This window comes from Mytilus galloprovincialis, chromosome 6 (genome assembly GCF_965363235.1).
Source record: "Mytilus galloprovincialis chromosome 6, xbMytGall1.hap1.1, whole genome shotgun sequence".
NCBI lineage: Eukaryota > Metazoa > Mollusca > Bivalvia > Mytilida > Mytilidae > Mytilus > Mytilus galloprovincialis.
In genome coordinates this window covers 2,393,806-2,408,052 of record NC_134843.1, presented here as the reverse complement: position 1 = coordinate 2,408,052, position 14,247 = coordinate 2,393,806, and the positions used below count along the sequence as shown (strand labels likewise).

General features: G+C 33.9%; 1 protein-coding gene across 3 annotated transcripts in view; it reads left to right on the top strand.

The window, feature by feature from the left end:
- The window catches only part of LOC143078691 (lipid scramblase CLPTM1L-like), a 32,957-nt gene that overhangs the window by 3,910 nt on the left and 14,800 nt on the right, over window positions 1-14,247 (top strand). For 2 of the 3 annotated variants that reach the window (XM_076253599.1, XM_076253600.1), the window contains exons 3-12: window positions 37-137; window positions 1,257-1,440; window positions 3,153-3,274; window positions 3,707-3,779; window positions 5,035-5,152; window positions 5,489-5,583; window positions 7,791-7,875; window positions 9,270-9,373; window positions 10,369-10,434; window positions 11,671-11,721. In XM_076253599.1, coding sequence (XP_076109714.1) covers window positions 37-137; window positions 1,257-1,440; window positions 3,153-3,274; window positions 3,707-3,779; window positions 5,035-5,152; window positions 5,489-5,583; window positions 7,791-7,875; window positions 9,270-9,373; window positions 10,369-10,434; window positions 11,671-11,721 — 999 coding nt within the window. Of the gene's footprint in view, window positions 1-36; window positions 138-1,256; window positions 1,441-1,905; window positions 2,218-3,152; window positions 3,275-3,706; window positions 3,780-5,034; window positions 5,153-5,488; window positions 5,584-7,790; window positions 7,876-9,269; window positions 9,374-10,368; window positions 10,435-11,670; window positions 11,722-14,247 lie in introns of those variants that run through there. The other variant, XM_076253601.1, reaches the window with a different exon arrangement.

The following is a 14,247-nucleotide window of genomic DNA, read 5'->3' as shown; positions in this document are numbered from 1 at the left end:
TATGAAGAATTGTTTATCTTTTTTTATGTATTACAGATTAAAGTTTATACATCTACAAGAGGAATGGGAGCCAAGGAATCTGATTTAAAACTTGTCTGGATGAATACTACATTTGATGTCCATGACACAGTGGAAAAGTAAGTACAATGTACTGTGGATTCATTTATTTTCGTCGACCCAAGAAAAATTTATTTATGTGAGTATTTGATTTTGTGGTTTTGCAAAAGTTTGCATACACATGATACAAGCAGAAAGAAATTTTGCACTTTTGAACATTTGAATTCGTGGTTAAACTCTTACCACGAAATCAACAAAAAGTTGGTAGCCCACTCCACAATACGTCATTGTAAGTGTACCATCAAAAAGTGTAAAATCTATAAAACGTTGATCCCTATCTTGGTTTTATGAAATAAATTTGGAAGAGTGTCATAATTAAGGGAACTTTTCTAAGGTAAAGATGGTATTATAGTGTCATGGTTTCAACAAAACTGTTATCTTAGTGAAGATTTCCTTATTATATATGGGAAAAAAATCATTTGTTTTCTTACATTGAAATTAGTTAATTGTTGTTTGATTTATGTCCAGTGGCAAATACTTCATCCATGTTCTAGACAAGAACATATCAACAATTTTATCTGTAGGTCCTACAACCAGGATGAAGGACATGCAATTCTGATTGTCACTGGAAAATGAGGATACATTGGATAGGGATAGAAATTTAGTCTTGCTACAAGCTTACCATAAGACCTCTATAAAAAGTTGTTGCAAGGGTTCTAAATGTGTAGAGAACCTGGCACTATTCTGTCAACAATGTACATCAGAGAACATATTTGAAGTCCCCATTCTGCCTGGATTTGACTCAGACTTTGTAAGTCATACATTATCAAACAGCTTTATTGCAAGTGTCAAGAACACTAACTAATGACCATATTTCCATACCTCAAGCTTCATGCATTAACATTTGGAGATGTATGGGATGGGGTTTGGTTACGTTATATCTTAACTGAACAACTTTATGGATGACAGTCTTTAAATGAAAGATAGTAAAGTGAAACCTGTAATCACAGAATCCCTATATCATATATATGTATATAAGGTTAAGGTTTTATGTATATATAGCATATATATATATCATGTATATAGTGTCTCCCTATATTTTTGAAAATTATATGACCGAGACTGTTTGTATGGCGTTATATCTTTGATGAAGAGCAATATTTGACCGTATGCATGATGTTTTAACTTGTATATTTCAGGACAGTTAATATATCTATACCGTACAAAGTGAGAAACAATGGAACAATGTATCTACATGCCTTTGTAGTACCTAAGGGACAGGATCCATTTCAAACTTTGTATGGATCATACACATACACACCTATAACTATGTACTCACTTCCACAGTCAGAATTCTTCAGTTTGGTGACTGACACAGCAAAGGTAGGAATAATACAGGACAAACACACATACACACAATTCACATACACATCTATAACTCCATACTCTCACCCCCAGTCAGAGTTCTTCAGTTTGATGACTGACACAGCAAAGGTAGGGATAATACAGGACAAACACACCTACACACAATTCACATACACATCTATAACTACATGCTCTCACCCCCAGTCGTAGCTCTTCAGTTTGATGACTGACACAGCAAAGGTAGGAATAATACAGGAAAAACACACCTACACACAATTCACATACACATCTATAACTACATACTCTCACCCCCAGTCAGAGTTCTTCAGTTTGATGACTGACACAGCAAAGGTAGGGATAATACAGGACAAACACACCTACACACAATTCACATACACATCTATAACTACATGCTCTCACCCCCAGTCGTAGCTCTTCAGTTTGATGACTGACACAGTAAAGGTAGGAATAATACAGGAAAAACACACCTACACACAATTCACATACACATCTATAACTACATACTCTCACCCCCAGTCAGAGTTCTTCAGTTTGATGACTGACACAGCAAAGGTAGGGATAATACAGGACAAACACACCTACACACAATTCACATACACATCTATAACTACATACTCTCACCCCCAGTCAGAGTTCTTCAGTTTGATGACTGACACAGCAAAGGTAGGGATAATACAGGACAAACACACCTACACACAATTCACATACACATCTATAACTACATACTCTCACCCCCAGTCAGAGTTCTTCAGTTTGATGACTGACACAGCAAAGGTAGGGATAATACAGGACAAACACACCTACACACAATTCACATACACATCTATAACTACATGCTCTCACCCCCAGTCGTAGCTCTTCAGTTTGATGACTGACACAGTAAAGGTAGGAATAATACAGGAAAAACACACCTACACACACACACCTATAACTACATACTCTCACCCCCAGTCGTAGCTCTTCAGTTTGATGACTGACACAGTAAAGGTAGGAATAATACAGGAAAAACACACCTACACACACACACCTATAACTACATACTCTCTGCCACAGTGAGTCAGAGTTCTTCAGTTTGGTGACAGACACAGCAAAGGTTGGGATAATACAGTATACATACACTCACAAAAAACAACTATACACACTTAAAACTCAAATTCATTTCACAAGTAATTAAACCCACCTCAACAAGTTTCAAAGGGTATAATGTTTTTGACCGGTCCGTCTGTCTGTTCATCGGTCCTGTTCTTGTCATCATAACTCCTCTGAAACCACACAACAGAATTTCATGAAACTTTGTAAATAATGACACATTTATTAATATGAAGATGTGCATATCGACAGGAAAGTACTATTAAAAATTTTTCTAGGAGTTGTGCCCCTTTAACTAAGAATTTTGGTCACAATATACTACTGCAACAGTATGTCATCACAATTCCCCTTAAACCACACAACCAAATTTCATGAAACTTTGTAGACAATAAGGACATACTACATTGTACTATGTAGATGTGTCTATCAACTGGAAATTACGATATATTTTTTTTTCTAGAAATAATGCTCCTTTGAACTTAGAATTATTATACTATCGCAACTTCTCTGAAACCACACGACAGAATTTCATGAAATTTTGTAGTTAATGAGGACATTATATGTAAATGCGCATATACACAAGTAAATTCTTATCAGGTGATTTTTGTATTCCATTTCAGAATAAAACTAGTCCTGACATACCTATCACACATCTGAGACAGAGAGTCATTATATCTGTGATGGCTGATTCTATTCAGTTTGACAGGAGAGCCATGCCCATGGAGATTCATAGACTTATAAAGTAAATGTATCATTTACATGTCTATCTAAAGGCAAACTTTTCCAAAAAAAAGAAAACTTGATTTTGTTTATTCCATAGAAAAAGGCATACATTCTTTAAAATAGATGTGTTTTTCCCTGGATAAATGAACCAAATAGATTTTTAAATTGGGCTATTAATTTGGTCATAGGATGCATAGTGAACATCTCAAAGATTGAAAGAAATTATAGATTTACAATTAGTTGTATTTAAAAAAAAATCTGTTTAGCAAATTTTTTCATGTAAATTTAATTTTACTTTTTTATTATGTAACACTCATTTTTACTGTTAATTAACCAATCATTGTTTTGGGAATAAGATTTTTTAAACAAAAAAAACAAAAACAAAAAATGCTAGGCAAAAACTCATGACAGGAAGCTAAATACAGTTAATATATATAATTTGACTTTACAGACCCTCACCTGATGGAGATTATCTACCAATGTTGTACATTGATCAGTTAGCTTTCCGTACAAAAGATTTAGTGGTGAGTTAGTTGTCATCCATTTATTAATATTTCACATTCACCATATGAATGAATCTACTTAAGGGCATACGATACAGTTTTGAACCTGTATTTACAAGTTGATGAAAATTTGCATATAGGCTATTTTTTACCTGATTAAATCAAATATGTCATAAAAAATATACCTTCATGTGCTACTTTTTGAGTAAAATGAGGTCGAAATTTTGTATATTTGCTCAAAATTCAGATTTGTGTCCGTATTTTCTTTTTCGAAAGAACGACATAACTTTTTTGCTTTAAAAGATAAACACAAATTGTTTTTTGTTAAATAATCGGTAATTTTTGTATTTTATAAGTATCATTAGAAATTATGCAATTTTTATTCCGAAATAACTCTATATTTATCAAATGTCATTTTTTGCTGCATGTTTATTAAAATTAAAACAGTTTACAGTTTTATAAAATTTGGGTCACATAATCTCCTTGCAAAATGAAACAAATCGCTATTTTAAAAAAATAGGGGTCCATGCACTCGTTTTCAAATTAAATCAGTTTGAATGATAAAAATCAGTCGAAAAATGCATCTTTTCATGATATGTCATAGTTTGACGTCACGAAAATAACATTTTACGTTAGCAACGTCATTATCTTCCCTGTAACTGTATCGTATGCCCTTAATGGTCTGTTTTTTATAAATTTTAGATATTACTTTTGCATGTTATGGGTTTATTTTTAAAGGGGGATTTACCAAATGAATGAATTTACTAAAAAGTCTGGTAGGGTATTCCTCTGGAGCGCAGAAGGTTAAAGGTTTGATCTCTTGCACGCTCAAATATGTTGTAATTCTTTTGCACCATTTACAGGCATTATGTTTCTGGTCTGTTTGTCCATTCGATCATTCGTACATCCCTCCGTCTGTCCTGCTTCAGGTTAAAGTTTTTGGTCAAGGTTGTTTTTGAGGAAGTTGAAGTCCAATTAACTTGAAACTTTGTACATGTGGAGGAGTTAAACTGGCCCTCCCTGCTTACATTATTCAGTAGAGGAGGTAACAAATGATAGATTACTGTAAATTCAGAAATGATTGCGATGTTGTTATTATTGCGAAAAATGCAACTGAGTAATAATTGCAATATAGTAAACTTTTTATATGGATTAACTAGGATTTTCCTCAATATCATAAAAAATAAAATCACAGTTTAGTATAAAATGATAAAATGGCCGTAATAAATGAATGTAATAATTTGTGTATTTACAGTATTTTACCTTTACCTTTCAGCCAATAAACAAATCTAGTCATTCATTACCTCTAACAGTAGTATACTCACCTATATCTGTTGGAAAATTGAGGTTTTGGGAACACATGCAACAAGCAATAGACCAGTTACATAGTTATGGTAATTATCATTGTAATTAGATATAAGATGTGGCATGAGTGCAAATGAGACAACCATCCATTCAAGTCACAATTTGTAAAAGTAAATCATTATAGGTCAAATAAAGTCTTCATCACGAGGTCCAATTTATTTTACAGATGATAAGCACAAAAAATGTTTGATAGATATTTGAAAATTTATAAATCAGTTGATTTTAAGTTTAACTATTGCTAAAAATGAACCTCTAGGTTTGAGTAGCAAAGAGTGACTGTCATAGAATAGAATTTAACATGATATAAGAATAGATCTTAAACCATTTTAAGTTAATGTAATTTTCTGTGTATTATATCATTTCAGGATTTTCAGAGAAAGATTCAGATGAACTGAAGGGTATATTTGTTGACACAAATTTTTATTTTCTGATGTTAACATTTGCTGTATCTGCTTTTCATGTAAGTTTGTTTTTCTATAAAATGGAAAACAGCTATTCTTGTCTGGCTTGATAGTTATTAATTTTCCAGACATTGAGAACATGATTCTATGCATCATATCAGGGACATTTCAAGAAATATATACTCAGATATTCAAGTTACAAAATGATGTGTATATGTATAACTACACTTGTCAGGAACCTTACTTGAATTGTGTGTGGTGCATGAATGGCATATCTAATATCTATTCAAAATTATCAATGATGGAATTGTTAAATTGATTGGTAAAATAGAAGTTATCTTCCTTTGTCCATAATTGAAGTGAAACCAAATCATAAAACAGCCTCACTGAAAAATGAAAGCACTTTGATATTTATTTGAATCTTTTTAGTGCACACAAAAACAATACTTTCATTTGATCCTCTACTCATTCTTGTATTAATTGCCTAAAGAAATCAGACATTTTATAAAATTCCAGAATTATGCCCCTTTTAAAAGAGATATCTCTGCTGAAAAAGGCTGGTCTTGAACTAATTTACTCAAATTATAGACCAGTAAGCAACTTGTCTTTCCTGTCTAAATTAATTGAAAAATGGGCGCTATATAGACTGAATGAACATGTGAAAGATCATGATCTCCTTCCTACAAACCAATCTGCGTATCGTCAATTCCATTCGTGCGAATCGGCCCTTCTACGACTCGTTAATGACATACTTGATGGGATGGAGCATCAAGAAGTCACCGCTATGATCGCCGTTGATTTAAGTGCAGCATTCGATACTGTAGATCATAGTATTTTGATAAAAGTACTCGAATATCAGTACGGTGTAAATGGAACCGCACTTAAATGGATCGATTCCTATTTGAGACCTCGAAGCTGTCGTGTAAATGTCAGCTCTACAACATCATCAGAGCGACAACTTGAGTGTAGCGTACCACAGGGAAGTTGCTTAGGTCCCTGGCTTTATTTAGTCTACGCCGGAACTCTATTCGACATTATTCTATCATCCATTACTGTGTACGAATTTGCCGACGACCATACTGCTAATAAACGTTTCATGCCAACATTAACGAATGAGATGGATGCAATTCGTGACTTACAGGACTGCGCTGTTCATATAAACACCTGGATGAACAGTAACAAACTAAAAATGAACAATGCGAAAACAGAGTTCATTCTCTTTGGCAGTCGACACCAACTCTCTAAATGTCAGACAAAAGAAATAATCATTTGTTGAGATGTTATAAAATCAAGAACATGTATACAGTACTTAGGAGCTTTTCTGGATGAGACTCTAAACTTCAAAGACCATATTACTAAAAAATGTAAAACAGCAATGATGAACTACTACAAAATAAAGTGCATAAGATCCTATCTATCGAAAGAAGCAACTGAAACTTTGGTCTTATCTTTGGTTATATCACATTTAGATTATTGCAATGTTATACTTTTTGGAATTTCACAAACTGATTTATATAAATTGCAACGTATACAGAATATGTGTGCCAAACTTGTGTTAAACCATTCTAAGTATGATAATGCCAAGCAGGCATTGTTTGACTTACATTGGCTTCCGATCAAAGCCAGAATTACATTCAAAATCTTAACATATATGTACAACTGTCATATAGGTAATGCACCGTCATATTTGATCAATTTGTTAAATCCTCAAGTGTCGAAACGTTCATTAAGGTCGTCAGAGTCATCTATTGGTTGTTATGCAGTCCCATATAACAAAAAGAAACTTTTTCAGATAGAAGCTTTAGTACTATTGGGCCAAAATTGTGGAATGAACTAGGTACAAATGTATGAAACTCTGAATCTTTGGATACTTTTAAATGTCGGGTGAAAACATTGTATTTCGAAAATTATTTTGAACTTTTCTGACTTTTTTCTTGTGTATCACAGTGTATATTTTCAATTTTTGGTATAGTACATACATATTGTATTTTGGTATATTATTTTTGTATTTTATATGTCATTTATGTACAACACCATTGAATACATATTGTATATGTAGAAATAGGCGTTTAATTAAGTTTTCATGTTTCATGTTTCATATCCTGGTTAATGTTCCTTCACTTAAATATAAATATCTTGTATGTTGACATGCATTCTTATGTGGTAGTTATTTAACAGTGCATCTGTTTATTGTTTATTGACATGCATTCTTATGTGGTAGTTATTTAACAGTGCATCTGTTTATTGTTTATTTTTCTCATTTCAGTTATTATTTGATTTTCTGGCCTTTAAGAATGATATTAGCTACTGGAGACAGAGAAAAACTATGGTTGGTTTGTCTACAAGGGCAGGTTAGTAGATTTTCTGGCCTTTAAGAATGATATTAGCTACTGGAGACAGAGAAAAACTATGGTTGGTTTGTCTACAAGGGCAGGTTAGTAGATTTTCTGGCCTTTAAGAATGATATTAGTTACTGGAGACAGAGAAAAACTATGGTTGGTTTGTCTACAAGGGCAGGTTAGTAGATTTCTGGCCTTTAAGAATGATATTAGTTACTGGAGACAGTGAAAAACTATGGTTGGTTTGTCTACAAGGGCAGGTTAGTAGATTTCTGGCCTTTAAGAATGATATTAGCTACTGGAGACAGAGAAAAACTATGGTTGGTTTGTCTACAAGGGCAGGTTAGTAGATTTTCTGGCCTTTAAGAATGATATTAGCTACTGGAGACAGAGAAAAACTATGGTTGGTTTGTCTACAAGGGCAGGTTAGTAGATTTTCTGGCCTTTAAGAATGATATTAGTTACTGGAGACAGAGAAAAACTATGGTTGGTTTGTCTACAAGGGCAGGTTAGTAGATTTCTGGCCTTTAAGAATGATATTAGCTACTGGAGACAGAGAAAAACTATGGTTGGTTTGTCTACAAGGGCAGGTTAGTAGATTTTCTGGCCTTTAAGAATGATATTAGCTACTGGAGACAGAGAAAAACTATGGTTGGTTTGTCTACAAGGGCAGGTTAGTAGATTTTCTGGCCTTTAAGAATGATATTAGTTACTGGAGACAGAGAAAAACTATGGTTGGTTTGTCTACAAGGGCAGGTTAGTAGATTTCTGGCCTTTAAGAATGATATTAGTTACTGGAGACAGAGAAAAACTATGGTTGGTTTGTCTACAAGGGCAGGTTAGTAGCTACTGGAGACAGAGAAAAACTATGGTTGGTTTGTCTACAAGGGCAGGTTAGTAGATTTTCATGAAGAGACTAAGATATGTTTCCTTGTTTAACAGCAATAGGAAAAAAAACTTAGGTAGTGTGGATTCATTTATTTTCGTGGGTACCATTTTTCATGGATTAAGGACAACTTGCATTATCGTTGATATATAATATCGTGGTTTTGCCAAAACCTTTATACATGCCTATAGAAAATTTGTCATTAGTTGAACATTTTAATTTTAATTTGCAACTTGATAATGTTAAATCATACTTGTAGGCAATTTTATTATCTTCTGTGTAGCTATTTTCTGTTTGGCGATGAAGCATAATGGTTTTGTATGAAATGAATCAATTGCATATATCGACATTGTCCTTGACCCAGCAATTGTTTGTGTTTTGATATTGATGTTGCTTATTGTATATCTCACTGCTCTGTACAGAACAATTGTGTATTTTGGTCATTTATCTATTTTCTGTCATTCTTTTGATTTGTGAGATAAATGTTAATTATATTTTTATCTCTTTTTGTTTATTTCAGTTGTATGGAGATGTGTGTCAACTGTTATTATATTTTTCTACCTTTGTGATCAGGAAACCAGTTTATTGGTACTGATACCAACTGGAATTGGAGCATTCATAGAGGTAAGTGTTAATGTGATCAGGAAACCAGTTTATTGGTACTGATACCAACTGGAATTGGAGCGTTCATAGAGGTAGGTGTTAATGTGATCAGGAAACCAGTTTATTGGTACTGATACCAACTGGAATTGGAGCGTTCATAGAGGTAGGTGTTAATGTGATCAGGAAACCAGTTTATTGGTACTGATACCAACTGGAATTGGAGCGTTCATAGAGGTAGGTGTTAATGTGATCAGGAAACCAGTTTATTGGTACTGATACCAACTGGAATTGGAGCGTTCATAGAGGTCGGTGTTAATGTGATCAGGAAACCAGTTTATTGGTACTGATACCAACTGGAATTGGAGCATTCGTAGAGGTAGGTGTTAATGTGATCAGGAAACCAGTTTATTGGTACTGATACCAACTGGAATTGGAGCGTTCATAGAGGTAGGTGTTAATGTGATCAGGAAACCAGTTTATTGGTACTGATACCAACTGGAATTGGAGCGTTCATAGAGGTAAGTGTTAATGTGATCAGGAAACCAGTTTATTGGTACTGATACCAACTGGAATTGGAGCGTTCATAGAGGTAGGTGTTAATGTGATCGGGAACCCAGTTTACTGGTACTGATACCTACATAGAGGTTAGGTTTTTTCTTGATTAGGGTCTTGTAACTTTTGATAAAACCATGAAAATTGATACCCACAAACAAAAGTACTTTCACAGTACTAGAAGTCTTTTTATAAATTTGTCAATCTGGAACATTTTGACATTTTGATTATTTTTTTTAAAAGAAAGAATATTTAGGTAATAACTGTATTGTATATTGATGTTTGTCAAAGTAAGTTATTGATTTTACTGTTACAAATGAGTTTTACTGGCTCCAGCACTGCCTCAGCATAGCCAGATGAATGATATTTGTGCCTGTAAAATGAACAATTGATGTTAGCAAGTATAAGTATACATTATGGTTCTATCTGTTTTCGAAGTTATGCCATTCTTGTTTCTTTTGTAGGGATGGAAAGTAAAGAAAGCTTTCAAAGTTTCATTTAGATTTGAAAATGGAAAACCAAAGTTTGATGTAAGTTATTTTATAATTGTAAAGAAGTGATATGGTATATTTATATTTATGACAAAAAATCCAAATTTTCTAGTGGGTAAATAACGGGCTTTGTTTTTATATGATTCCCCAGAAGTGTAAGATTTGCAATGATAAATCAACAACAATTTGAACTTATATGTCTAAGCTTTCAATTTAGAAATAGTAAGCTTTTTACGTATACTTATACAGTAAAACCTGTATAAACCGGCCGGCTACGGGATTATGAAAAAGGGCCGGTTTGGACAGTGAGCCGGTTTATTCAGGTTTCCGTTTTGACCGGAAGTTAATGACTTGTGACGTCCGACATTTTGCATGTAAAAGTTCTCTCTGATTGTAAACTATATCTGATAAATTAAAATACTTTCACTTCGTTTTTCATTGTTTGCATTTGCATCATAATGCTCGCATTGTTTGAATTGTACTCCCATGATCAATAATTTGAAATGTTTGAATGGCCGATTAAAAACCAGAATATTATCAAACGTAATTTCATCCCTTTCGAAACGTTGTCGTTCAGTATACAATATCCATTGATTGTTGTCATCCGGTGTTTTTCATTATCAAGGTCATTTGTTTAGGGGTTCATAACAGGGAACTCAGGATTTCGAAATCACGATGCGAATTTCTTACTCCGGAATTTGAATTTGTTTATCCAAGTTAAAACGTAAGTTCAATCCGAGATATATTCGGTGTGTCTTTCGTTTAATTGACATGTTTATAATGTTTTAATAAATAATACAGCTCACTACTGTACGATTGTAGGTTCACAGTTTGACACCTGACTAATTGATTTTCACGAAAAGCCATATTGTATAAAAAAAAATATTTTTTGATTGCATATCGATCATTGAAACTAATTAGACAAACCGGTTTTGACAGGTAATAATTAATGTAATTAAGAGTATTGGGACTTCATAATTAGACCGGAATTCGTAATACACAGGGTCCGGTTTACAAAGGGTTTTTTAACAAAGACTTTGAATGGAAAAATATGGGACTTTCATTTTCGGCCGGAATGGACTGGAAGCCGGTTTATTCAGGGGGGCGGTTTAATCAGGTTTGACTGTATGTTTTTTCATGTATTATGAAAAGATGGATAAAAAGATGAGGAACCAATCCTTGAAATTACATTGATGAATACTCTGGGTGTTTATTTTTTAAATAGATATCAATCTCTGTAGCTTTGATTAACTGAGTTTTAATGTTACATTTTAGATTGGTTCGACATCAGACAAAGAAAAGGAAACAGAAGCATTTGATTCTCTAGTAAGACATTTTACAATAACTGAACGAAATTGATTATAGCAGTATTTAGCAGAATTTATTTTTTTAATCTGACAACCCTGCATACCATCTGATTTCAGCTTAAGATAAATAAATCCAAATTAAAAACCTTACTAGATTTTACAGAACACTTTTTAGCTCAAACTCTTCCAAAGGGCCAAGTGAGCTTTTGTCATCACTTTGCATCCTTCGTCCGTCGTCATAAACTTTTACAAAATTCTTCTCCTCTGAAACCACTGGGCCAAATTAAACCAAACTTGACCCCAATCATTGTTGGGGTATCTAGTTTAAAAAATGTGTCCAGTGACCCGTCCAACCAACCAAGATGGCCGCCATGGCTAAAAATAGAACATAGGGGTAAAATGCAGTTTTTGGCTTATAACTCAAAAACCAAAGCATTTAGAGCAAATCTGAAAGGAGCTGAAATTGTTTATCAGGTCAAGATATATCTGCCCTGAAATTTTCAGATGAATCCTACAACCTGTTGTTAAGTTGCTGCCCCTGAATTGGTAATTTTAAGGAAATTTTGCTGTTTTTGGTTATTATCTTGAATGTTATTATAGATAGAGATAAACTGTTAACAGCAATAATGTTCAGCAAAGTAAGATTTACAAATAAGTCAACATGACCAAAATGGTCAATTGACCCTTTTAGAAGTAATTGTCCTTTATAGTCAATTTTTAACCATTTTTCGTAAATCTTAGTAATCGTTTAGAAAAATCTTCTCCTCTGAAACTACTGGGCAAAATTAAACCAAACTTGGCCACAGTCATTATTGGGGTATTTAGTTTAAAAAATGTGTCCCTTGACTCAGCCAACCAACCAAGATGGCCGCCATGGCTAAAAATAGAACATAGGGGTAAAATGCAGTTTTTATTGGCTTATAACTCAAAAACAAAAGCATTTAGAGCAAATTTAACAGAAGGTGAAATTGTTTATCAGGTGAAGATCTGTCTGCTCTAGAATTTTCAGATAAATCGGTTTACCGGTTGTTAAGTTGCTGCCCCTGAATTGGTAATTTTGTGGAAATTTTGCCGGTTTTAGCTCACCTGGCCCGAAGGGCCAAGTGAGCTTTTCTCATCACTTGGTGTCCGTCGTCCGTCGTCGTTAACTTTTACAAAAATCTTCTCCTCTGAAACTACTGGGCCAAATCAAACCAAACTTGGCCACAATCATCATTGGGGTATCTAGTTTTAAAAATGTGTGGCGTGACCCGTCAACCAACCAAGATGGCCGCCACGGCTAAAAATAGAACAAAGGGGTAAAATGCAGTTTTTGGCTTATAACTCAAAAACCAAAGCATTTAGAGCAAATCTGACATGGGGTAAAAATGTTTATCAGGTCAAGATCTATCTGCCCTGAAATTTTCAGATGAATCGGTCAATCGGTTGTTGGGTTGCTGCCCCTGAATTGGTAATTTTGAGGAAATTTTGCTGTTTTTGGTTATTATCTTGAATATTATTATAGATAGAGATAAACTGTAAACAGCAATAATGTTCAGCAAAGTAAGATCTACAAATAAGTCAACATGACCAAAATGGTCAGTTGACCCGTTTAGGAGTTATTGCCCTTTATAGTCAATTTTTAACCATTTTTCGTTAATTAAAGTAATCTTTTACAAAAATCTTCTCCTCTGAAACTACTGGGCCAAATTAATCCAAACTTGGCCACAATCATCTTTGGGGTATCTAGTTTAAAAAATGTGTGGCGTGACCTGGTCAACCAACCAAGATGGCCGCCACGGCTAAAAATAGAACAAAGGGGTAAAATGCAGTTTTTGGCTTATAACTCAAAAACCAAATCTTTTGGGGAAATCTGACGGTATAAAAATGTTTATCAGGTCAAGATCTATCTGCCCTGAAATTTTCAGATGAATCGGTCAATCGGTTGTTGGGTTGCTGCCCCTGAATTGGTAATTTTGAGGAAATTTTGCTGTTTTTGGTTATTATCTTGAATATTATTATAGATAGAGATAAACTGTAAACAGCAATAATGTTCAGCAAAGTAAGATCTACAAATAAGTCAACATGACCAAAATGGTCAGTTGACCCGTTTAGGAGTTATTGCCCTTTATAGTCAATTTTTAACCATTTTTCGTTAATTAAAGTAATCTTTTACAAAAATCTTCTCCTCTGAAACTACTGGGCCAAATTAATCCAAACTTGGCCACAATCATCTTTGGGGTATCTAGTTTAAAAAATGTGTGGCGTGACCTGGTCAACCAACCAAGATGGCCGCCACGGCTAAAAATAGAACAAAGGGGTAAAATGCAGTTTTTGGCTTATAACTCAAAAACCAAATCTTTTGGGGAAATCTGACGGTATAAAAATGTTTATCAGGTCAAGATCTATCTGCCCTGAAATTTTCAGATGAATCGGTCAATCGGTTGTTGGGTTGCTGCCCCTGAATTGGTAATTTTGAGGAAATTTTGCTGTTTTTGGTTATTATCTTGAATATTATTATAGATAGAGATAAACTGTAAACAGCAATAATGTTCAGCAAAGTAAG